Genomic DNA, 27,488 nt, shown 5'->3' with positions numbered 1-27,488 from the left:
CATTTCCGGAATTTGGATTGTACAAAAAAATAAAAAAATAAAATAAAAAATTGGATAGCCTGTGAAGGCAGCATAAGATAAGGTAAGGATGTCATGGTCATTTGTACTTGTTGATTAAGGTTAAAATGGAACACCATTCAGATTTGCATTTAGTTAGCAATAGCATGAAGGAAAAAGAGAATTCTAGCAAGGGGAACATAGCATTAGCACTAGTCAATCTTGATAGGTTTTTGTTTTTTTGGTCAGATTTTGGTTTTATCAACTAGCTAGTCAAATGTGTTCACTAAACTTTAAGCATTACTGCTTGCTATAGTGATAACGTATAAAACGAATAATATAAACGTTGACGATGATATAAAGTGTAAATCAGTTGAATGCAATCATGGTATGCAAATATATTTGTGGAGCTTTTAGTGGGCAGTTATTGACACGTCAGAGCGATAAAGTATGTATTTTGTGTATTTTTAAAATATAAAATACTGTATTTGTATTTAAATACATTTTCTCACAAAGTATTTTGTATTCGTATTTAAATTAATTTTTTCCATACAGTATTTTGTATTTTTATTTTAAATACATTCTAATGTATTTGTGCCCATCTCTGTGTATAATAAATATATATATACACATATATACAGTATATATATATATATGTGTGTGTGTGTGTGTATATATATATATATATATATATATATGTGTGTGTGTGTGTGTGTGTGTGTGTGTGTGTGAAATTTGATTCTTTTATCACAAATGAGAAAATTTAGGGTGCTACCAGTTGTAATCAAGGTATTTCTTCATTTTGTTCTTTTATCTAATTGAAATGTTCTCGACAAACATTTAAGACCTTTAATTTGTTAATGGCGTCATTCTCCAGGGAGTGACAACATTTTGGAGGGAAAACAACAGCACAAACATCAGTAAGTAGTACATCAAAGCATGTGATTAGTTTTTTTGATGCTTTGTCATGTTGGTTTGTGTCACTCTAACATATTCTCTTTTGACTGATAATCTGTATGATAAGGTTTCAAAAGATGGTTGGACAAATGAACCAAGCTGACACTGCATGTAAACTGTCTTTTAACTGAGAATGACTAACTTTATCTTTTTATTTATATCCTGTTAGATATTCACTTAAGTTTTTTGTATTATGTGTAAATGATCACATTTCAATAAAAATAGGTGCCTGAGCTTGACCAGAGCTTATTTCTAATCTGATAAACCCTTTTATTAAGGATGCCTGACATATTGACACCATACATTTTGGATTTTATTGCTTTTTAATTGATATTGGTTAATATTTAATATATCAACTGTTATTGGATATTTAAATGTGTATGGACATTTCTCTATATTTTTACATTTTTGATTTCCTTAACCATCACTTTAAAAAATAATCTTAAAAGTTGATGTAATATCACACTAATAATTGTTGTGTTCAACCAAGTTTCTGCCTTTTTCACAAAGAAGAACAACCTCCTGGACAGCAACCAATCTGGCTTCAGAAGTGGACATTTGACCGAGACTGCCTTTCTCTCAGTTGTTGAAGCCCTAAGACTGGCAAGAGCAGCTTCCAAATCTTCTATACTTATCTTGCTGGATCTGTCCACTGCTTTTGATACAGTAAACCACCAGATCCTTCTGTCAACCCTATTGGAAAATGGCATCTCAGGAACTGCACTCCAGTGGTTTGAGTCTTACCTCTCAGATAGGTCCTTCAAGGTATCTTGGAGAGGTGAGGTGTCCAAATCGCAACATCTAGCTACTGGGGTGCCTCAGGGCTCAGTTTTTAGACCACTTCTCTTCTCTATCTACATGGCATCACTAGGTTCTGTCATTCAGAAACATGGCTTTTCATATCACTGCTATGCTGATGACACTCAACTCTACCTCTCATTCCATGAGCTGCTCGCATCTCAGCATGTCTAACAGACATTTCTTGTTGGATGACGGACCATCACCTTCAACTCAACCTGGCTAAGACAGAACTGTTTGTGGTTTCAGCAAACCCATCATTTCAATCTCTTGTTCTATCCAGGCTGGACTATTGCAATGCTCTCTTGGCAGATCTTCCAGCCACTTCTATCAAACCTCTAAAATTAATCCAAAATGCACCTGCAAGATTAATCTTTAATGAGCCGAAAAAAATACATGTCACACCTCTGTTCATCAATTTGCACTGGCTACCAATAGCTGCTCACATAAAATTCAAGGCATTAATGTTTGCCTACAAAACCACCACTGGCTCTGCACCCCTTTACCTAAATGCATTACTGCAGACTTATGTGCCCTCTAGAAGCTTGCGTTCTGCAAGTGAACAACGCATTATTGTGCCATCCCAAAGAGGCACAAAATCTTTTTCACTGACTTTTTCATTAACTGTTCGCTCCTGGTGGAATGACCTACCCAACTCAATCTGAGCTGCTGAGTCCTTAGCCATCTTCAAGAATCGACTAAAAACACATCTCTTCCATCTTTATTTGACCCTCTAACTTACTTTCTATTCTATCTTAATTCTACTTTATCTATTTGTCTTTCTATTTTTCTATTCTATCTACTTGTTTTTCTTTGTGTGTGTGTTTGTGCGCGTTTTTGTGAAAATGAGGACATAAATTTGTATAATGACAAGGGTATGACATGGGTATTACAAGGAGAAGGTGACTTTTCAGGACATTACCCCATGTCCCCACTTTTCAAAACGCTTATAAATCACACAGAATGGAGTGTATTGAAAATCTGAAATAGCACAAAGTTTCTTGTAAGGGGTAGGTTTAGGTGTAGGGTTGGTGTAGGGCAATAGCACATACAGTTTGTATAGTATAAAAACCATTACGCCTATGGGATGTCCCCACTTTTCACAAAAACTGTGAATGTGTGTGTGTATATATATATATATATATATATATATATATATATATATATATATATATATATACGTGCGTATGTGTATATCAGTGTACACTGATATATTTTAAATAAAAAACTTGCTACATGTACTGCATTAGGCTAACCGATACTTGTCATTTGCACTTACATGTTGTTGCTCTTTTGTTAGTTTTGATTGCTTCTATTGTCCTCATTTGTAAGTCACTTTGGATAAAAGTGTCTGCTAAATGACTAAATGTATGTAATTGTCTTCATAATCAAATCTCAAGATCCACATTTTCATATACTTAATTATAATAATTAGAATAGTGTGGTGCCAACATTTTATTTATTAAACATTTTTAAATTACAAGACAAGTATGAAAAATTTAATATTTTGAGTATCTGCAATATGATCATGAAAGATGGAAAACTGTCAATAAGAAGCCTTAAAGAATTAAAAACCCCAAACATGCATCTGGTATCAATGGCATAAATTCAGCCTTGTAACTTACTCTCAAACAAATGGCTTCACAGTGAAAAACTACATGTGCTTCGTGCAGCGATCTTGAGTGTATGCCAGAATTATAAATACAAATCAATACATTGTTTGATGTTTGGCAGATGGCTTTTGAATAGCGGCTCATAGAAACAGGCGCTAATAGGGCATTTATGCATGTCTTCATATCTCAATAAGGTGGCCACTCAGAGACCCGTCTTGTTTCACACTTACTTTTAACTTAACCTTTATATTAGGGATATAAAGTGTGATTTTTAAAACTACGACGAGTGACTAAAACACTGTAAACAAGAACATAATGAATTAGTCCTAAAGATTTTCAGTCAAAAATTCCCTCAGGATCTATCTGCATCTCCACAGCCTTCTGCAAACAGACAATGAGGGCTAATGCCAAGAGATTAGGTCATTTACCAATGACATTTATCAGGAAATTCAACAACATTTAGACTAAGGCTTTCTGCACTTGGTGTGAATTCAGCATGAACGATCTGAGCCAAACATGCTGGAGATTCCCTCGAAGGCCATGATGGATCGCACCGAGCTCAGATGAGAGGAGTGAGCAATGAAGGATAAAGGCACAGACGGTTTCCACATGTACAGACACTCTGCTCCTCTTGACAGATGAAGCTATATTTTATGTTAGATATTCAAATAGTCCTTCAAACGTGCTAATGAAATGGAAAGAAATGCTATTTTTGACTTAACCTCAAAGTAATCCTGACCAAACCTTTAACGCTTTCTTAAAGTTCAAACTCAGCTGGTTTAGATATCATTTTGGAAATGACAAGTCATCAACTAAAAATGTATTGCAAATGTAAAAGTATGCATGCATTTAGTAAAAATTTCAAGACTTTTTTTTTTTTTTTTGCATTTTGTTTGCATAATGTTCGAACTTTTATTCAGGCGAAGAATATATAAAAAAAAAAGAAATATTCTCATAAGAAACATATGGGTTTGTGCATGATCATTCCTGATCTAAAAGTGTTGAGTCCGTCTGTTTGCGGGATAAAATGTGTGAAAACTTTGATGGAGATCCATTGGTAAATAATTCTATAATTGCTTGTCTCTCATTGTTTTGCATGTCATGTTAAATTCACCTGAGTTTATGCAGTCAGATGCAGATTTATTAATAAGCACTTATTCATAATACCTTTATATTGACTGATGGCACCTGAGGGAACTGCAGGATGGGCCGCTGATGTTCTGGGCGAAGAGAAATCTCACTTTGCCAATCTGTCCATCACGGTTACTTTCAATGTTCTTTTGGAAACAGTTTCCCTCATTCTTCTGCTGTGTTTTTCCAGGAAATTTGAGAGCACTAAAGAACATCAAAGTCTAATATTATTAAATTGTATTTATTTTTTGTGAGATGGATGATATTAATGATCTATAGTACAATTAAAAAAAAGTGTTTACAAAAATAGACTCTTCTGCTCTCTTATTTGAAAAATAAGTAAAATACAGAAAATTTTTGAAATATTACAATTTAAAATAACTGTTTTCTGTTTGACTTCATTTTAAAATGTAATTTATTCCTGTGATGCAAAGCTGAATTTTCAGCATCATTTCTTCAGTCTTCAGTGTCACATGATCCTTCAGAAAATATTCTAATATGCTGATTTATTATCAATGTTGAAAAAAGTTGTGCTGATTTAGTCAAAATAAAACTCTTTAGTATACTGTATTTTCAAGAATGCATTTGATGATTGATTTGTTTCTTATAAACAGCTTTTCACTTTACAAGGCATTAATTAATTGATGGACTGGAGTGGATTATTGTGATGTTTTTATCAGCTGTTTGGGCTCTTGTTCTGACGGCACCCATTCACTGCAGAGGATCCACTGGTGAGCAAGTGATGGAATGCTACATTTCTCCAAATCTGATGAAGAAACAAACTCATCTACATCTTGGATGACCTTTGAGTGTTTAACATGTGAAGATTTTAAAAATCTGAATTGATTTAAAATGTTATCCAAGCAAAAGGCAGCTGACTTAGTCGCTTAACACAAGGAATACAGTGATGAATAGTGTTTACATTTATGAGTTTTGTACTGGCTTGTTTCGTGTGGTCATGTTTAGTGACTCTCGCTTTTCCATAATTAATAATTTCTGGAGTTAAGAACACGTGCATGTAAATCTCAGATTGTACTTTGGCTGAATCCTCCACATCATTCATTAACACTGACTTCCTCTTCAGTGATTCTTTCCATATACAAATCACTATTAGTTCTTTTCGTTCATTTTTCCATCTCCTCTTCTCTGCTTCTCGTTCCTTTGTGCGTTCATAATTATTTTGTTTTCCTCTCCTTCAAGCATCTGTTATTAAACCACAACCACAGGAGCAGTAGAATGTTTTCACGATCATTTGGACCAATCACAGCCCAGCTTTATGCCATGAATTGCGACATTTTGACCAATGTTAAGCATGAATGTTGGGTTGGGGGTTATTATGGAGGATTCATGCATGTGACAGCTGCATTTCACATGAAAAAGTTGATCATTTCTGAAAATAGCAGCATGTTATTTTGTTTTCAAACCACACTAATTGCATTGATTAGAAATAATGAGGAAAAGAAAAACATTTTAAAGGAAAATAAAATGAGGAAGTTACGGTTACACCAAATATTTCAATAATTTTGAATATTAATATGATTTTTAAAAGAAATTAAGACTTTAATGCATGCATTAATGCATTAAATTGGACAAACGTGACAGAAAATTCATTTATAATGGAATATTTCTATTTTAAATGTTTTTTTTTTTTTACTTTCTATTCATCAGAGAATCTGAAATTTTTTTAAAATTTTTACGCAAATGTTACAGTTTTTAACATTGATGATGATGATAAATATAATGATTTAGAATGATTTCTGAAGGATCATGGACACTGAAGACTGGAGTGCTGATGCTGAAAATTTTACTTTGAATCACAGGAATAAATTACATTTGAAAATATATTCACATAAAATATTTCACAATATTACTGTTTTTACTGTATTTTTGATCAGCCTGGGTGAGCATAAGAGACTCTTTCAAAAACATTTTAAAAATGCATTTATTTTGATTATACATGTAAGGTGTATTTAAGTTACATTGCATGCCACTTAGATGACAAACAGTGTCAAAAATGGCCCAATATTTTCATAATTAACCTTTTATTTTATCGTTTAAGAATAAATAGTATAGGCAATCAGACATTATAACTGTACAACAAATTGGGTTTGGGTCTCACAAATCCCCATTATATTCCAAAATAATATAATGCATATTTGACAGATAGATCTCTCTTTGTGTGTTGGGTGTTTTATGTTGATTAATATATGTGCGTTTGTGTTTGCTCTTATGTGTCTGTGCATGCTTGGGCAGCTGTGAATGGCTGTTCATCAATCTCTCGTTTGAAGCGTTATGATGGCTGGATGAGGAGGCAGCAGGGATTTCTGGTATGCATCTGTATGTATGTAAATGTGTGCATTGTGTGTAAACGTGGCTCCTGCTGTATGTGTGGTGTGTACGGATGTTCCCTGTGTATTTGTGAAGATCCATAATCCTGCTGAATGATCGGGGCTTTGATGAACATACGAGAGCCAAGGAATGTGTACTGGTGTGTCCCAGCATGTAACAGAGAGAGATGGAGAGAAGATGTCTGCCATAAAGAGTCACAGATTGCGTTATGAAAGCTGTACTGTATATGGCATAATCCAATCACTAATATCTGCCATGTGTGTGTATTTTTAGACAGTGATGCTTTGGACTTAAGTCTTATACCATCTGAAACTCTAAAATAAACATTCTCCTTTAACAATTTCCAATGAGAGCTGAACACAATACAAATTAAGATATGTGATATTGTTTTTGTCTTTTTGATTTCTGCTTTTTAAATTTAATTTAATTTATTACTATTATTGTTTTAAATTTTATTTTAGTTATTTTTTAATTTATTTTATAGTTTAGTTTTGAAAATATAGCTACCGGGTCATTTTGTCCCATACACTTAAATGAGGGTTGTTATAATTAAGTAAAACATATATATATATATATATATATATATATATATATATATACACATACAGTATAAGTACCAAAAATGGAATAAATATATATATATATATATATATATATATATATAGACTAGAATATAGACTATTTTATTTATATAATATATATTTTATTTCCACTTAATGCACTAAATAAACTAAAACTAATAAATGGAAATTAATATATATATATATATATATATATATATATATATAGATAGATAGATAGATAGATAGATAGATAGATAGACAAACAAACAAACTAATAAAAATTACAAAAATACACTACAAAATGACAAAAATTTCACTAAAGTTAAAGTGAAAACAGAACATAAAAATAAAATCAAATTCAAAAATGGATAAAAAAAGCAAATAAAAAACTTAAAAAAAACTTTTTAATCAAAAGGCGACTAACTTAAACTATGTTTAAGTTGAAGTACTAAAATAATTAGAACTGAAATAGATAAAAAGATTAATGCTAAATAGAAATATAAAAATGACAACAAAATTACTAAAACGTAGACTGCAATACACAAAAAAGCCTGTAAAAATAGGACCCAGTGTGCTGTGCTAATATGAAGGATTTTTCAAATTAATTTTTCATGTCTTTGCATTATGTTGTGTTTTAGGGTTAAGGGAAATAATACACATTTTCTGTTTTTATGGATATTTTTCTTACAAGGTAAAATTAAAATGAAAACTGAAAATGTACAAATAAACATTAAATATTAATAAATACCATAGTAGTATATAAATAGTAATAAAAAGTTCAGAACCCCTTTAACAATCACATAGAAATGCAGTATTATCAAAGTAACTCGGGCAAGCATCACTTGCATTTTCTCCAGGAACTGTATTTCCTTTAAAAAAAAAAAGAAAAAAAAAAAGGTAACAGAAAACTAAATGTTTTATTAAACTAAAGTCAATTATAGCTCCATTCGGCATTTGGCGAGCCTTAATTTTGTCCCTTTTGTCCATGTGTGTGTGTGTTTTGCAGGCTTGTACAGGAGTGTGTGCCCCCCGCTGGCTCACGGACACCCTGCACAAAAGAAGCTGCATTCTTCACATTCCCGTAACCTGAGGTGAAGTGAGACATCATCACTGCGTACAGAGCGTGTAACCTGGAGCTCATGAGTCTGGGATTCAGTTGAACACGTCATTCTGTACTGTAAACCTGAGCTCAACTGCAGTAACCGCTGGCACACTTACAGTCAACACAAAATCAAAATTTACTTTCTCAGTAACATTCTGGGTCTTACTGTGCGTGATTGATTAGTCCATGTTGTTCCAAAGAAAAAAATGTTAGTCTTTGTAATCATTCATTAAACGCTCTGCTTCTGACTTTCCTTGCCTTGAATTATACAATTTGTATATTATTTATAATATACAAAAATGTGTAAAAAATATATTTACATAAATATATTTTCTAACAATATATTTTTGCATGTTTTGTATATTGTTTAACAATATACATTACACAGCTGAATAAAAATAATTAATGAATACAGCCTAAATCAATTTATTTTCTTGTGCCTGAAATATATTTTGGAATATATTTTGATATTTGAAGGTAAAATTTTAAATTAAAAAAATATATTTCAACATATTTTAAACATATATATAAAATATAAATTGGTCAGAATTAATTAATTATTTTATTTATTGTCACATGGGTCGATCAGTTCCCAAAGGACAAAATGGATCACTGTAAAAAAAAGACCGTGATTTTAACGGTAAAAAACTGTGAAAATGCTACAGTAAAAACCTGTTAAATGGTTAATGGTAAGTTCCCCTAATATATACAGTGAAATATCATTTTTGGAAGTGAAAAAGAATCTAAAATTTACAGGGAAAACCCATAAATTGACGTTCCCAGAATTCCCTGCGTTGCATTTCAAATTGGATGTTTTTTTCTTTGAAATAACTGTTTCTTCTTAGTTTATTCTTATCAGTTATGTTTATTAGGGTTGTATGTTACATCTAATGTTGTTAAATTAATGTTTATTGCATATTTCAGTTTAATGAGTCTCACCATGATGGTGTTTAGTGTTTGTGTGAATGACACTGTGCACCTTCTATATGTTATTATTTAAAAGCTGCTTGTGATGGGCTTTGGTTCATCATGTGACTTTCTCATCACTTTCCGCATTTGGTGGTTATCAGTGTATTACAGCAGTACAAAACTGATTTCAGTACTTCAGTAGGTTGGTATATCAACATTATATCAGTTTTTCAAATTACGGTATTTAACTGTAAATTTAAGTTAAAACTGTAAAACCTCAAATGTTGCTACCGTATTTTTTACGGTAGAATTCCGGCAACCACAGCTGCCATTTTTTTTGTGTGTAAATTTTAAGATTTCTTTTTACAGTGTGTACTTGCCATATTATTACTATATACTTCAGTATTAGATCTCATATACTCATGAACCTTTTTCCTCCTCTTCTCTAGCTGTTTATTAACATGTCTACTAAACCTGGCAATATATATTATGAATATTGTTAGCTCTTTGAAATGATTTTGTCAGTTGCTTTGGATAAAAGCACGTAATACTTTGCAATAAGTCTCATTATGCATGTAATATGGGTTGCAAATGTCTATTCACTTTGACTTTATGTTGATTTCATACACTAACCAAGGCTATATTGGTTTTATGGTTAGTATTTAGATTTTATGGTTTGTATTTAATACAAGCCAAAGGAGATTTTCCATATCTATTAACTTATACAAGACTGCAACTGAGTTTGTCATAATATTGCACCTCTTTGATCTACTTTTAAATTATATTTATGCATTTATTTAAAACTTGATTAATTGATTGATTGATTTAAAAGGGAAGTAAGTGGTTTCATTTTGTTTTACATGTAACCTGAACAGGATTCCCTTCCCCTCTGTACATTCGGACCCGTGTCGAAAGGTCATCACCCTTGTGGCCTTGTGCGCTCCAGCTGTCGCATATGCCAGGAGCTCCTGAATCGTTTCAGCCCTAAAATAGTCTGCAAACTTTAATTTTAGGAACAACTTGGAATAACCCTGGGCTCCCATTCACAGCACTGTTCCTATACTAGAACAGTTCACAAGGCAAGGTAAGACAAACCAGGTTTCTTTATGTATTTCATAAACAATGGTGATTCAGTTACAAGGAATATAGGTATATCTAATCAGTATTTCAGGTGCATTTACTCATTTATTTTAGTAAGAGGGCATGTTGCAAGCAATCAGATGATAATTATTGTAAAAAATAAACCCCTTATGGATGATGCAAAATCCATTTTAAGTTATATATGTTCAGTTTTCCATGTGTTTTTAGTATTACAAGGCCTTTTTGATGCCAGACACATAAAGAACATTTTTTCTGTATTATTTATTTAGGCTATATTAACAAGGGTCCTTTAACTGGATAATTGCCCTAAAGGTTTTCTGCTGCTACACCCATCAAATTAGATGAGTCAAAAATACTAAAAGACAGACTGCAATGGACTCAATTCTTGCAGACAAAAAAGAGAGAGAGAAAATTAAGTCCCACACTGTAAACTTCCCGCCTACCCTCAACACCAGCCAATCAGAAGCCACGCATTGTCGGTGCTGCTCTCCGATTGGCCGCTCGCAGCTTGACTGACAGCCCGTGTGAATTAAGTTTTTTCCCACTTTGGCTCCACGAAGTTTCAGTGACGGGGGCATCACTGCAGCGCACTGAAGGGAAGGAAAGAACAGAAGGGAAAAGAAGGGAGAGAGGTGCCCCATCCATCCATCTATCCATCCACTGAATGTTCCCGCAGGACTTTATTAACGTATGGCTGCATGAGAGGCTTTGAGCTCTCGCGCTCTCTCTCTCCGGGACTGTTGGGTTACTGCTTCTGTCCTGATTTTAAGCAGTTGTCATAATAATATAACCGAACTCTTCGCGTCAGGACGGGCGCAGGTGGTCATGGATACACCTATCAGATGGAAAGTAAAGCGGAGGTTTAAGGAGGTGCGGCTGTGTGTACTCCTAGTATTCCTGATGTTTGTCACCTCACGAGTCAGCGCAGGTAAGCGGCGAATCAGCTCTTCCCAAACTGTTACTTTGTGCCGAGGGCCGCGCTCACCAGGGGCTGCGCTTCTCCACGGTCAGTCCGCTGTCCCCGGACTGCAATGACCGCAGGAGGGGATGGTAGGGGAGCTAGAGTGGGACTTTTCAACTAGGGACGTCCGGAGTTCCGTTTTTGCAGGGAAACATTAGAGCAGCGGCGAATAACGGAATCAGGGACGTTTTCCCGTGCAATGCAACAGCTGCGTGAGGAGATCGTGATGCATCACCTATTGTGGCATGCAACTCGTTTACGCTGCTCCCAGTTGGTGTAACACTCACTATTCTTATGCAAATTAGTAAATAAAGCCGTCATAGAAGAAATCTGGACTCCAGGATTTCATACGCAAACCTAAAAAAGGTTCCTCAGTGTTTTTTTTTGCAAATGTTTAGGGTTCTTGATGTTGCATTATAGGTTCTTCACTTCATGGTATTGGTTTTGGCATCTGTAAAGCAGCGTAGATGGTCTAGTTTTCTAGAAATAGAGATTCAAAACTTTTAAACTTTACAGTTAGAATCAGTGTCACAGGAGAAGAACCATTCTTTACTGATGCTTCACCAGAATCCAGAATCTGAAGAACCTAAACTCTATACAGCCAAAATGCTTCTTTGCCGAATCTCAAAGACTTCGAGGAACCTTTATCTTTAGGGTTGTATGACATCAGGACCGCTGTTGGTTTCAGACTATGTGTGTTGTGTGAACATAAACCACGCAACCTAGATCGGGTTTGTAGACTTTTTGGAAGATGTTTCACATGCTTTTAGGGGATCTGGCAGAAAGTAGTTTTCCTCCAGTAGGCGCGCTGACTGCTGAACGTAATTGGAAAAATATGCAGGATGAGAAACACACCAGGAGAGAAAGAGAGAGAGAGACACAGAGAGAAGTTTTATGTTTTTCCATATAGGCTCATAAAACAAATGCATCACTCTGGCTCTCTGTTTAGCAAAAAACGGATATAAATGTAAATAAATGCTCATTAAGTCTTAAGTCTTGGCTCCTGGTGGATGATCTGTAATGAAGAACATCAGTGGGTCAGGGTGGAGTCGCCGGGTGTCTTCTCTAGTAGATCAGAGATGCTCGAGGTGAAGCTCGCAATTATCTTGTAAGCCACTTATAGAAGGAATTACCCAGGAGACTATGTAAAACAGTTATTGTAGAGAGCAACTCCATGCATCACATACATTCTGATCTCATCTGCAATATACCATTAGTAAAAACCCAAGATTTTTTTAAAATCATGCGTGCAATATGCATAAAAATGTGTAAAAAAAATTTTAGCAGATAAGAGCCAACTTTCTATGGTTGCTTCAGTTGTTTGACAACTGTTTTTAGTGTCACTTCATGACGAAGATCTGTGTATCACACTCAGATTTGATAGTGTGGAGTTTATTAGTTGTGAACGTGAATCTGTGGTTTGTACAGTAACGACGGAGCCAAAGCAGACAGGATATGATCTCTCATTCTCATCCTCCTCATTTCTCCAGCCTGTCCCAGGGAGTACCCTTCTCTCTCTCTCTCTCTCTCTCTCGCTTTCTTCAGGCTAGAGGGGGAGGGATAGAGGGAGGGGGGTTGGAAATTCTGCTCCGCATGTGTGATTAGCTTCGTGTCTGGTCATGGCCGCTTGGCTGCTCATTATAGTGATGGAATTATTGAGAACATTTTGGTCCAGGAACTTTTCAAGAACATGCTGTCTTATAGTATTTAATAGAGAATTAGTTTGGCAATGATACCAAATCTTAGCAGATGCACTCTTAAAAATAAAAAAGAGTTTTATAATCTGATCATATATTCTCTATTTATTTAAAGAACCCAGAAAGCACAACATTGATCTAAAGACCATATAATGAAACGCCAAGAGGTTTTTAATCTCCATAGAAACTTATAGCTACTCAAGAATCTTATTGGGTCATGGAAAACCTGGAATCTTAAAACAGACCTGGAAAAGTCATAGAAATAAAAAAAATTCTAGTTATGTTAAGCTCTGAAATATTTAACACAAATTGATTTTTATAAACATAATCATGAACATCTGGGAAAACCATGGAAATTCATTGGTCAAATGGTGTGAAAACTTGTTTTAACAGCCAAAAGTGTTTTTTTGCTGCACTTGAGAGCCATTAATTTTCAGCCAGTTTAAGAGTCGATCGTAACTGTTAAATCACTCAACTTAATCACTTTTGCTTGCATGAGTCAAGGCTGAATTAATTGGAGTGATTCATCGACTTGATTGATTGTTTTATATATTAAGAACATCTGTCACTGAGCATCTGTTGAATACTTTTCGATAGAAACACGCTCATTAGAGTCACATCAGACTGAAATTTATTAGTTGTTTAGTTTGCTTCACAATATAGCATGCTTTGGGCTGTGTTCTAAATACAGCTTTGATCCCTATGTAGCGCACTTAATTTCTGTATGTATGCTTCCAATTTTATTTAGAGCACACGTGTAGCAGGGCAATGCAGAAAAGATGGTGGACTTGATCCGCAGCCAGACTGGCAGGAATGCACAGCAACACTCACTGCTTCCACGACATGTGGTCTGACAGTGATATCATGCAGTGGGCGGGACTAACCGAATGGCATCTGTAGGTACAGAATGACATGCTGAGTTTATGGTGGGACTAGCAGTGCATTGTGGGATACAGCGGCGCTGTTACGTCACAGTAGACAGAAGCTTGTAAAGTCAAAAATGGCTGATGGGGATGCTGCTGCACTTCCTGTGCAGGGCTATTCTGCTTTATTACTCACACTAGTGCTGTTTTATGAGTGTTTTACGAACACTCTCAGTGGACCGGCCTCGCTCATTCAGCCTGCTGGGTGTGTGCTTCACTTTTGAGAGTAAACTAATACTTTTTAACAAATGGCATGTTGTAACGATTGTTTATTGCCCACGTGTGTTGTCTCTGGTTTTGGTTACTCTTGTTGTTGTGTTCTGCAGACCCTTAAAACCATGAGAGGAGAAACTCTGGAACGTTTGGAGCCAAACTTTCACACCCTTGGAGCCTTTCAAAAATGTTTCTTTTGTAATGAGAGCAAGCTGTCTGTTTCAGCCATCCTGATTCTTCATTCAGAGTTTGATTCAGTGAGAATTGTAGAGAGTAATAGTAACATTGTGGAGAAATCAGGTTTGTGTTGCCTTTGGCTCCATGGATCCCATTAACAGAACAAGCAGTGTCTCCCTTTGGCTATTAAAAGGTACCAGTCTAGTTCCAACAGGAAGAGGATGAAGGGTTCCCCGCCTAATCGAACTCCCAGAATCCCCTTTTGCATACTAACTAGTGTGCACGATTAAGATTAGTACACTCCAAATCACTCCTGGCTGAATGGCATATTATTTAAGATGGATTTTCTAAGTATGCATGAGTTTCATGCACTTCATATTAAATAGTATGCATGGTTAAGAGTTAACGTCCTAAATCATAGTATGCAGAAAATAGTATGTCAATAGTGACTGGCTGGCATAGTATGCAAGTATGGAACTGTTCACATACTATCTCTCTTATATAGCATGCAATATTAAGATTAGTGCATCTAATATCATAGTATGTCAAAAGTGACTGAATTGCATAGTATTTACAATGGATTTTCTAAGTATGCATCAGTCTCATGCTCTCCATATTAAATTGAATGCAAGATTAAGAGTAAACTTCCTCAATCATAGTATGCTGGAAATAATATGTCAGTAGTGACTGGCTTTTTTTTTTTGCATCTAATATCATAGTATGTCAAAAGTGACTGAATTGCATAGTATTTACAATGGACTTTATAAGTATGCATCAGTCTCATGCTCTCCATATTAAGTAGTGTGCCAGATTAAGGCATACTATGTCAATATAATGACTAGATAACATAGTATGCAGGTATGCATCTGTTCACATGCTATCTATCTTACATAACATGCAATATTAAGATGAGTGCACCTCTCAAAAAGATGAATATGAATGCATGGGTGGTGTAAAATTTACAGTGGGTTTTTGAAGTATGTCTCGTTTTGCATAGTGTCTATTTTATCAGTGTTGACAAAATTTTGAAGTGTGCATCAGTTCACACACAAGGGGCCTCATTCATGAAACATTCGTAAATATAGGAGCAAATTCTGAGTAAAACGAACCTTCCCGAAAACTGTCCTCCGGATTCACAAATGCTTTGTAAACTTCCGATTTGATAGTTAAACATGTGTATGTTAATGAACTCCAATCATTAGTAAATAGGGCGCTCGTGCACGCTCATTCACAATTAGCATAATCCCCGCCCATGATTACCGCTACGCAAATTGTGTGTCCAGGAACGCAGTGGAATATTCTGGTCTGCTTTCTCAGTTTTGGCTCTAGTATATTGCATAAATGCAAAAAAGACTAATAGGCCATATGCCTAACAATAAATATTCAATAATGTGTGTCCACCAAAGAGTTTTTAGCCAGCTGAAAAATGTCAGGAGCTCTTCTTAAAACGACCAGCTGGTGGCGCTTGAGAACGCTTTGGTGGTACAACGTTTTTCCAGCTGAGACACTTTGGTTGCTATGATGTGGAATATCCACGGCAGTAACGTATTACTAGTATTTTGAAGAATATTACTGAATATAAAAATGCAGTAACTAGCAATATTAACTTCTCTATTGTTGTTCAGTTGTTGTGCAAGTAGGATGATTGGTTGGTGTAGTATTTGTCCCACCCCTCCTCCATTGATTGGTCGGCTGGGTAAAAAGTGACAGTGACAAGAGCTGCGTTTACCTAAAGCTAAACAGTTTATCAACTTTCAGCTACAAAAAAAAATAAAAAGAAAGAAAAATAAAAAATAAAAACACTGAGCAAACGACCTTGTAAAATATTATGGTCCGTTCATTCGTTTTTTTATTTAATATTGAAAACAGAAACATGAGAAAACGGCACCATTTTCATTTTTCGTTTTATCAAAAACATGAAAAGAATTCGCCTTAATTTTTCCTTTTTAATTTTTCAGGGGTAGAAAATGGATAAACAGCTTGAATGTTCGATTTCCACGTGTGGGAGGGAATTAAACGCTCCTTTTCACTGATTGGTCAAGCAAAAATGAAACGGTGCCGTTATCGTGTTGTCTTCAGTTTTGTGCAACAGAATAAGAGTCCTCCGCTCTTAAAGCATTTATTGCAACTCCTGCATTTGGTCTCTCTCTCATCAAACAACCAGACTAACAAATGGACATAGTTTACTTCTGTGTAGGCATAGATTATATATGGCAAGTATTAGGTGCTTATTGCAGAAATATGTATGTACCTCGGATCTGCAGCCACATTAGCCTTTTAGTCTATTTCTTTGGCGCACTGCACATTTTATTTAGCTGTCCAGTTATCAAAATCTATGTGGCAAGGCTGCGTTACGCACTGGATAACACGGGATGAATGCATTTACATTATAGTGAAGCGCAGACCAGTATTGATTTTAGTGTGAATACACAGCAGTCTTAACTTTTATTTTAGACATTACAGTTTCATTAATAATGAGTATAAATTGATTTCATTTTAGACACAACACAGTGTGCTTTATTTGACTTAAAACACAGGCGTTTCAATCTTGAATGAATCTGAGTCTTTGAATGAATTGTTTGAGTGAGTGGTTCAATGACCCATTTGCTTTGCTCCTGAACAAATCAGCATTTTGAACGAATCGGTTGAATTAATGACTCTATGACTCATTCATCAACACAATGACTTGCCGCCACCTACTGGTGATGTAAACTTCATAATTCAAGTATCCAATTGTTTCATTTTGTCACTCATTTCATATTTCTGTAGGCTATTCAAAATGTTTTTGTTTAAAACATTAATCTCATTCCATAGTGCAATTGCTGTGTTAATGCATTTACTGCCGTCTGAGCAGCATTAATTGTGTAAAAACATCTAAATTCAACTTAAGATGCAGCTTCTGTGCCACAGTGCAAAGATGGCTTTGGTTGGTACCGATTTAATTGGTAACACCTATAATGTAATATTTTTCAAATATTGATTAAATTCAGGAATTTAATATTAAAGGTGACAGACATATTTTATAAAGTTAGAAAAATGCCCTTTTCTATAAAAATAGTATGTGTAACATGCCGTTGGATAATGACAGTATAATATAAACTTCTCTATGAAAAAAAAATAAATAATAATAAAAACGGTTAGATAGCTTTATATTCACACTAAAATCGATGCTGATCTGTGCTTCACTATAATGTAAATGTCACGCAGCTTTGCCACACAGATTTTGATAACTGGACAGCTAAATAAAATGTGCAGTGCGCCAAAGAAATAGACTAAAAGGGTAATGTGCCTGCAGATCTGAGGTACATACATATTTCTGCAATAAACACCTAATATTTGCCATATAGAATCTATGCCTACACAGAAGTAAGCCCTGTCTAGGCGCTGCCCCAGTATTGATCGTTGCTTGACCAATCAGTGAAAAGGGGCGTTTCATTTCCGCCCACACGTGGAAATCAAACATTCAAGCTGGTTATCCATTTTCTACCCCTGAATATAAAAAAAAACGATAAACGAAAATGGTGCCGTTTTCTCATGTTTCTGTTTTCAATTTTAAATTAAAAAAAACGAATGAACGCAACTGACACGGACCTATTATGATGGCAGTGCATCAAAATTCAAGTGTCATCAGTTTGCCAAAAAGAACACAGAACGCTTTACGCACCATTTACACATGGTAGGGAGCAGGTGTACATTTCTTTCGTACCAACTAACATTTTGAAAAAACAAACATTTTCATGAATCCGAAAATTGACGTCAGAACAGCTTTTTTATAACGATTTACACAAAAATTCATTCTGCTCGTGTTTCATGAATGAGGCCCAATGTTTTTTATAGCATGCAAATTATATTAGTGCATCTCAGTGTTGAAAATAGAATTTTGATGCTGCATATATGCTTCTTTTCCAATACTATCCATTCAATATTAGGATTAGTGCATTCCAAGTCATAAGCATGCATAATGCATAGATGGAGTCTTTGCAAACTTGTATCAATACATACTTTTATGACAATGTAGTGTGTATGCTGTGCTGGCTTGCTTCATACTTAAAAGCATGAGCTTTTCCTTTGAAAGCACAGTATGTACTTTTTTAAAGTTAGTAGAAGTATGTGAATAACCATGTCAGCAGTAGTTACCGTGGCAGCAGTTATGATTTTGGGTGTGTTACGTAAGACCAGACCAGACCTCGACCCTGCACTAGCCTTCAGCGTGTAGGAGGTCCAGATCTGGGATCACAGGACAGAAATGTTGTACGTTTTGTACTGTATTAGACAGTGCTGTTTTTGTGGCCAAATGTAGAAGTACGTTTTTTTTCCCTCTTGGTTTGTGTGGTTTGGACTTTATAGTGTGTGTTTTAGAGTCACATTGTTTTATGATTGCAAGCGTTTCAAGTCTCCCTTCAATCTAAAGCCGCATTTGGGAGGGTGATAGTTGGTGAAACCTTCAAGGTCTCAGTTCACACATTATAAAAACCAGATATTGCCTCTTTCAGACGCAAGGACCAAACCCTGACCCACATGTCTGCTGGGTTCAAAAACACATAAAGTTCACTGGAGTTATTGGACTCCATTATATTTATCAAACACACTGAAGACAAGAGAGCAAATGAGATTTTAAAATTAAACTGCAATTGAGATAAATAAGTTATTTACAACATGAATAAAAACATAAACTATAATATTATGTATTATAAAAATAAAAATTATAACAACTTTTACTGTAGTGATTCAGTTCAGATTCACAAAACTATGGGATATTTGCAAAATCTACAGCAGAAAAATAATATATTTAAAAAATATTTTGAGTGATGAGTCAAATGAATTAGTGAATCATATTCTGAACCAGTTTACTGAATCGAATTGTCTGAATTGCTAAAATGAATCTTCTAGTGTGAAAGCAGGTTGAGAAGTGTTCAGGACTGTGCGTGTATGTGCCTGTTTCAGACAAAAATGGCAGAGGAAAGTGAAAAAAATGAGTGATTGAGGAAAGGAGGTGAGTTATAGTAGTTATTGACAGCAGACCTACAGGAGATGAGGTCACGGGGTCAGAGGTTAAAGGTGGCATACTGTGGGTGGTGACCTTCAGATTATGACCACCCTAGAGATTTACAGTGCTCCACCCCGAGACACAGTATCTGGAAAACACATCACTTTAAGTGCAGACAGAGACAGAGATCCATTTCAAACTGTTTTGACATGAAAAGTGGAATACTTAAAGCGTGTAACATTATAAACGTCTTTACGTTCTTTAATTGAATGCAGCATTTTATGAATAAAAGTATTACTTTCTTTAAAAAATCTTAGTCATCCCAACTTTTTGAGCAGTAGTAGATGTAGGGTTAATGATTTAAACACTAACCCTAAGTATTACGTTTTTGCATGTAACTTATCACTGTTCATGACTTTGAATTAAAATGAATTGAAATTAAATTAATGCTATTGTTCAATTTTTTCAGATGAAAAAATGGTCGAAAAAATCCCATAGACTTTGACGGACCAGAGCCATATCTGTAGACCAGAATATAGAGACTTGTGCGTGGGTCACATGCTAAAAACCTCTCAGAACAGCTTAGCAACTGCATAGCAACCATATAGAACACCAAAGAACCTCTGTAGCAACATTCTAAAACCTCTCAGAACAACTCAGAAAATGCATAGCAACTCCCTAGAAACCACATAGCAACATTCTAAAACCTCTTAGAACACCTTAGCATCTTCATAGCAACATTCTCACTGCATATCAACTCCCTAGTAACCACATGAAATACAATAGAAACCCCATAGCAACATTATCACTGCATAGCAACACCTTAATAACGAAATAGAACACACTAGAAACCCCATAGCAACATTCTCATTGCATAGCGAACTCCTAGTAACGAAAGAGAACACCCAAGAAACCCCATAGCAACATTTTCACTGCATAACAACACCTTAGTAATGAAACAGAACACCCTAGAAAGTTCTCACCCTAGCAACACTCTAAAAGTTCTCAGAGCACCTTGGCAACCTCATAGCACCGCAGTGGTGAGTTCTGCATTCTGCTCACGTTTTCTTTATGAAGTCAGTCTAGTTGCATTAGGATCATGTTGGATGGACAGGGTTTCAGTTTACACCTGGTCTTGATACAGCCTACCACCCCTGCTGCTCACACACACACGCACACACACACACACACACACACACACACACACATTGTTGTCTGCCATGCATGCGTGCATGTGTGTGTGTTTAGATCTTTGGTTCCCAGAGTTTCAGAGTTGATGTTTTTGAGTATTGTATTTCTGTCTGCTCTGTTCTGTATGAATGGACTCTTTCACAGAGCTTTTAAACGGACGCCATGTTTGGGCTTTGCTAAGGCTTTTTTGTGATTAATTGAGGGGGGTCTCTGTGTGTGTGTGTGTGTGTGTCTGTGTGTGTGTGTGTGTGTCTGGCACCCCACCGACAGCCTGAGGTTCCCCTGGGCTGTCATGAAGCTCACACATGTGCACACACTTCCTCCAGAATAACATTCCCTACATACCTGTGCTAGAGCCGCTAACTCAGTGTCAGTATGACTAGAGCACCCCAGAGCATCATGGGATATGTGTGTTTTTGCAGCGAAAAGCCACAGATGGACCAGCATCACTGGTTTTCTTTTATTTCTTGGCATTTGGGATTCGAGCAGTGAGAGCGGGAGTTTGTGTTCTCACATCTGGAAGCTATAGCCGTTATTGTGCTGTCTGCTGATCCCAGAGAAAAAGAGGGAAAAAAGATTGGGGAAAAAAGGAAAAATGTCTTCCAGATGTTTTCTTGCCTCCCCTCACTGTGGAACAGCAGAGGAATAAAATACTGTTTCATTAAGACAGAAGAAAAATACACGTGCCTCACACAGAATCGAGTGAGATGGAGGGTCGCAAAACGTGCTCCAAATTCTCCAAAATACTCTTTAAGCGGTTCTGCCATGCAGACCCACTGACCTGACCCACTTTTTTGTAGGTTTATGCATGCATATCTGTCTATTTGTGTGTTTATGCATGTGTGAGATGGAAAGAGAGGGTGGGACACGTCCATCTTTTTTTCAAGGTTTTTGCTTTAGTGTATTTGAAATGTTTTTCTACCACTGTAAACAATCTCAAAAAGAATTTGTCATTCTGTTAACACGTTCTGAAAGAAAGGAGTGTTTTGCATTATGAGATTTTATCGCTGAAGATCGGTGAGTGAGTGGCGTTCCTGCCAGATGACTTACACTGCAAAAAATCATGATCTGTTTTTTTCCCCCATGAGAATTATCAAAACATCCTTAATTACTCTATAAAGCATATAATGTAAATTAATATAAAAATTCTAAAAATAATAAATTAATTCATAATAAATAAATGAATTAAAAATATTTTAATTACTAAATATTAATTTACTATTTTATATATATATAAATTGATGTTATAACATATATGTTAATATAAAATAAAAACATAATATAATATAATATAATTATAATATGCTATTTGCCAATTTTCTAAACTAAATGTATTAAAAATATTTTTAGGTAGCAAATAGGAATTGATAACAGAAATCATAAAAGTGATGTATGAATCAAACAGGCTTAGAATAGTTCTGAAATGGTTCTGACACTCATATCACCTCAAATCACCAGTAAAAATTTGTGACTTCCTGTCACTTTGTCCCTATAAACGTCTGTCTAACTGAGATGCTTGTCCTTGAGTGTGATTGTGTATTTTGTGTGTATGTGTGTGTGTGGTGACTTCTGTTGTGGCATGTAAGAACCCTAATATCTCACATGCCACATTCATGACCCTGAAACAAGGAATTATGGGATTGCCTGGGGTTTATGACCAACACACACACACACAGCTCTCTCTAGCTTTTATTGGGTTTTATGTGAGTGACTGTTGATGTATCTCTCCAGCTCATGGAAAGAAGAGGCTTTTTGTGTGACAAACAGATGAAAAACCTTCATTCATGTGCCTCAGAAATGCCACAGATGTTCACATCATTACAAAACATCAAATGTCTGCATCACTCGTCCAAATAACAACCCACAGTTAGGCAAATTTTTTGTTTGCTCACTAAAATGTACGATGATAAGCATAGTTTCTGCAAAAATACCATGGTTTCCGTCCTATTCGTATTGCAAGATTAGGTATCTCTTTCAAACAGTGTTTATTGTTTTGTGCCTTTTCTTTTTTATATATAATAACAGTAGTCACAAATACCAATTTACCACAATTATAGAAACAATAACTGTAGTAATTATGGTATTTTGGTGGAAACTATGTCTGCTGTGGTAAATGTTTGTAAGGGTCAGTACACATGAGCTTTCAAAGCCTCTTTGAGCTTTCATAAGGTTTTCATGATCCTGTGGATGAGGAATCACTTGAAGGCAGCAGTTGGTCCTGTAATGCTTCATTTGAGCAGTATGCTAAAGGTCACGTGTGTCTGTGTGTGTTTGAGTCTTTTACAATGCGTTCCTATACTGTACATATCAAACAACCAAACACACATTTCCAGATTATTTTATTTTATATTTTATTTTACTTTACTTTACATGTTAGAGATGATGACCATCATATGTACCAGATTTGATTTTACTAGGGATGACCATTATGTATGTGCCCTTTTAATTTAATTTAATTTCAAATTTACTTTAATTTAATTGTATTTAATTTTTCAGACTATAATATTAGATTTTTTTTTTTTTTTTTTTTTTTAACCAAGTATGTTCCCATTGGCTGTGATTTTGTCACTTAATGCAACACTTAATGAGGACGGTAAAAGGCACATAAAATGCACAAATACTATAGCAAGCAATTTTGTGCCATGCATCCAGTACAAAATAGTACAATGCCATCATCAGCTCCCTTCTGACCCTGCACACCTGGAATACGTTAATGCAGATGAACGGTTTTGTGTTCTGTCAATACCTGCAGGTTTTTCTGGGTTACCGATACGTGGAGTGGGTAATGAGTGATTAGTAATGTTCCGTGGGTTATTCATGAGATGTTTAGGGAACCCTGCGGGTCCAGACATGCAAGAAGAACTTTAGGATTCTGGAGTGGTGCGCGGAAAGCTGACATTCCTTCCACTGGCCTCATACTGAGAATATAAAATAGTCTCTCTCTCTCTCTCTCTCTCTGTCTCTCTGCAGTAGCACATTATGAACCGGCCACAAAAACCACAGAAACGTTCAGCTCACTCCAGAAAGAATTAAACACACACACTTACACACACACTTCACTCACGCTTGAGTGCAGGACAGAGAGGCTTTTGTTCCAGAGTTGTAATAATCTATGCTATATGTCGTGTTGCATATGACTGAAGTCATGTTAATGAAACTGTGATGATGTCTTTTGATGAGCTGTTTTATGATTTATTATTTTTCAGCATTTATGATCTTGGTTTTGCGGTGCAGAAATAACTGCAACAGAATATAAACATAAAAGGTGATTATATTAGAGTTAAATGAACAATTTTTTTGTACGAGGTGCCAAAGAAATACAATATTTTTTGTATGTTACTCCGGTTATACTATTCTTTTTGTGCACACCATTCTGGTAATACCTTGTTTTTTTGTATATGATACCATGGCAATACCATATTTTTTTGTAGATTTTATCCTGGTAATACCTTGTTTTTGTACAGGATACCATGGTAATCATGTGCTTTTACACGTACCATGATTAAACCATGCTTTTTGGACATTTACCATACCATATTTTTTGTAGATGTTATCCTTGTACCTTGTTTTTTCTGTACACAATACCATGGTAATCATGTGCTTTTACATGTACCATGATTAAAACATGCCTTTTGCACATTTACCTTGGTAAAACCATATTTTCTGTACATAGCACCATGGAAATATTATTGTATGTTTTTACATATACTATGTATATGTAAAAACTTTATATACATGTACCATGGCAAGACCGTATATTTGTACATGTTACCCTGTTAATAATAACTACATTTTTTTACACAGTACTATGGAATTACCATGTTTACCATGATTAACCATGCTTTTTTGCACATTTACCTTAATTTTGTACATGATACCATGGTAATGCTTAATTTGTTTGAACAGGTACTATGCTAATACCATGTTTACAATCATATATGGTAATCATTCAATGACATAATTTATGTCAAAACACTAGTATTTCCATCAGATACAATCTTTGTACCGTGGTACCATCTCAGTATTTTTGTTGTGCTGGAGTTTTCTTCAGATCTGTTTACTCTGATCTTAGCATGAAGCTGGTTTTTATGGGTTTGGATGAAGTTCTAGTTGACTTTGATTATTCTTTTATGCTTTTAATGTGTGTGTGAAAGGTGAGTCTGTTTGTACTAAATGTGTGTTTGATTTCACAGTAAGGGATGTACGCTGCTTTCTTCTAAGTGTGCATTTGAAATTGGATGCAAATGAATTGTGTGTGTGATTTAGTTGTGGTACAGCACCACATGAGTCATGGTTTCCAGTGTCTAATGCACATGCTGAACGCCAGCCAGCCATTCAGTCAGTGAACGTGAGCTGTTCAACACGGAAAAACTTTACACATGCTCTTTGCTGAAAGAGAAGCTATTTTCACTTTATTAGACAATCAAATCTGATTAAAAGTGTCTAAGTTTGTGTGTGTGTGTGCGAATGTTGCCGACAGACGAAATGGTTTTTGCTGAATCAGTTGGTCTTGATTGTTGCTCTAGTTAGTGGAAACCAATGAACACCACAAAGTCTAACCAAACCACCAAACCATACCATTATGGTGTACTTCAAACAGCCCACTGAAAGAGAGAGAGAGAGACATATATATAAAACAAGTCTAATTGTGTGCCGAAGGACAGGAAATAAACTTACGCCACATAAGAAGCTCAAAGCACCTGGTCCAATACCTGCCTTTTTATCTGTTTGCCCTCTGAACTCTGCCCTCCCTCTCATTACAGCTCTATTCAGGTCAAAGGTCAACTGGTGGACAGTGACCTCCTGCATGTGGAAGAAGTGAGGTCTTAATATAGAAGGCCATCACCATCCGTGCACCCACAGGGCACTCCTCCTGCTTGATTGGCTGCTGTTGGATGAGGAGCTGTCAATCACTCAGATTGTCCTATCATTAAACTGTCTGCACAGGCCTCCTAACAGACTCTCAGGGTAGCAATACAATACCATCTCAACCATTCAGAACATCTTAGCAATCATTCAGAACACCTTAGCAACCACCTAGCCATGCCTTAGATACCGCATATCAACCAATAACAGGCATTCAGAACACCATAGCAACTTTACTCTAGAATACACAACCAACAACTTAGCAATTTGCTGACAAGCACTCAAAATGTTTTAGCAACTGCTTAGCAATGCCCTGGAAACACTCAGAACACCACATAGCAACACCCTGGTCAGAACACCTTAACAACAACATAGCAACGCCCTGACGGGTACCCAGAACACTGTAGCAACTACATAGCAACGCCCTGGCCAGACCACCTTAGTAACTACATAGCAACGCCCTGACAAGCACCAAGTACACCATAGCAACCACATAGCAACGCTCTGACAACACCAATAACACCTTAGAAACTACATAGTAACACCCTGACCATCACCCAGAACACCTTAGCAACCACATAACAACACCCTGGCCCGAACGCCCTAGCAACCAGATAGCAACACCCTGGCCAGAACACCCTAGCAACCACATGGCAAAACCCTGGTCAGAACACCCTAGCAAACACATAGCAACACCCTGACAAACACCCAGAACACCTTAGCAACCACATAGCAACACTCTGGCCAGAACACCCTTGCAATCGCATAGCAACACCCAGAACACCTAGCAACCACATAGCAACACCTTGACAAACACTCAAAACACCGAGCAACCACATAACAATAGGTTTTCTTCAGAAAACCTGAACAGATGCACCACTGCCCCTCCAAACACACACACACACACACACACACACACGCACACATGTTTGTACTGCTCTTTATAGTGCACAACCTGTATGTTCTATTTCCCTACACCAACCCTACACCTAACCCTACCCCTTTCAGGAAATCTGTGCATTTTTACTCTCTCTCAAAAAAAATCCTCAATGTCATTATACAAATTTGTGTCCTCATATGTCAGAAAAACGCGCACACACACACACACACACACACACACTCTGGCTTTGAACCAAACAATGTGTTTGATGAGGGATGTGTTTCAGAAACAGCCTTTAAACTGTTGTCTCATGTATGCAGTCTCTCTCTCTCTCTTTCTCTCTCTCTCTCTCTCTGAAGTCATTGCTTCACAGATCTTACATTTTCCTGAAATGCTTCCAAACCACTGAAATGTGAAATGAGTCAAATGCCACTGTAAAGCTGCGCCTCGATTAACAGCGACATCAGTGTGTGCTTTCAATCAGTGATTTTTAGGGTCTGATTGAGAGTCAGATTCTCACGGATTTATCTGAAGTAGCAGCGTATGAGAGCGGTTTCTCCATCGTGAAGGTGTGATGTGAGTTTGTAGTTTAATGCAGCATATGTTTCTGATATATGGAACATTCTAGGCATCCTGGAACACTCCAAACCCGTCTCGGTTCAGAATCCGTTCCGCAGAACCACTGTAACCATCAGATGCTTCACTCGCTCCAGATGTGCTTTAGATACGCACGGTGAAGTTTTGTGAAGCAACTCGTGCTTTTGGGTCTGGGTGAGAATGTTGCATTGTGGAAAATGTTTTTGGAAAGTAGTTGTGGCTATTAGTGTTAATACTCTATAATAACTTTAATGTTAACTAAAGTTCTTAATTATTACATAAAGCTTTACAGCCTATTAGTTAGAAAGTTTTATTAGCAGTTTGTTAACAGTGATAGTGCACTGATGAGTCATGTGTTTCTATGAGGGAAAAAATCATATGCTCACCAAGGCAGCATTTATTTGATAAAAATATATGTATTATGAAATATTATTACAGTTTAAAACAACTGTTTTCTATTTAAATATTCTTTAAAA

The 27,488-nt window shown here is 36.0% G+C and overlaps 1 protein-coding gene across 4 annotated transcripts in view; it reads left to right on the top strand.

Annotated features, from left to right (window-relative positions):
• Window positions 1-11,047: 11,047 nt before the first annotated feature.
• Window positions 11,048-27,488, top strand: part of col5a1 (procollagen, type V, alpha 1) — a 96,591-nt gene continuing 80,150 nt past the window's right edge. For 2 of the 4 annotated variants that reach the window (XM_058758909.1, XM_058758908.1), the window contains exon 1: window positions 11,048-11,448. In XM_058758909.1, coding sequence (XP_058614892.1) covers window positions 11,346-11,448 — 103 coding nt within the window. In that variant the 5' untranslated portion in view covers window positions 11,048-11,345. Of the gene's footprint in view, window positions 11,449-13,926; window positions 14,075-27,488 lie in introns of all 4 variants that reach the window. The other 2 variants (XM_058758911.1, XM_058758907.1) reach the window with 2 other exon arrangements.

This window comes from Onychostoma macrolepis, chromosome 21, assembly GCF_012432095.1.
Source record: "Onychostoma macrolepis isolate SWU-2019 chromosome 21, ASM1243209v1, whole genome shotgun sequence".
Classification (NCBI taxonomy): domain Eukaryota; kingdom Metazoa; phylum Chordata; class Actinopteri; order Cypriniformes; family Cyprinidae; genus Onychostoma; species Onychostoma macrolepis.
The sequence above is the reverse complement of the archived record's forward strand: the minus strand, read 5'-3'. Positions and strand labels throughout refer to the sequence as shown.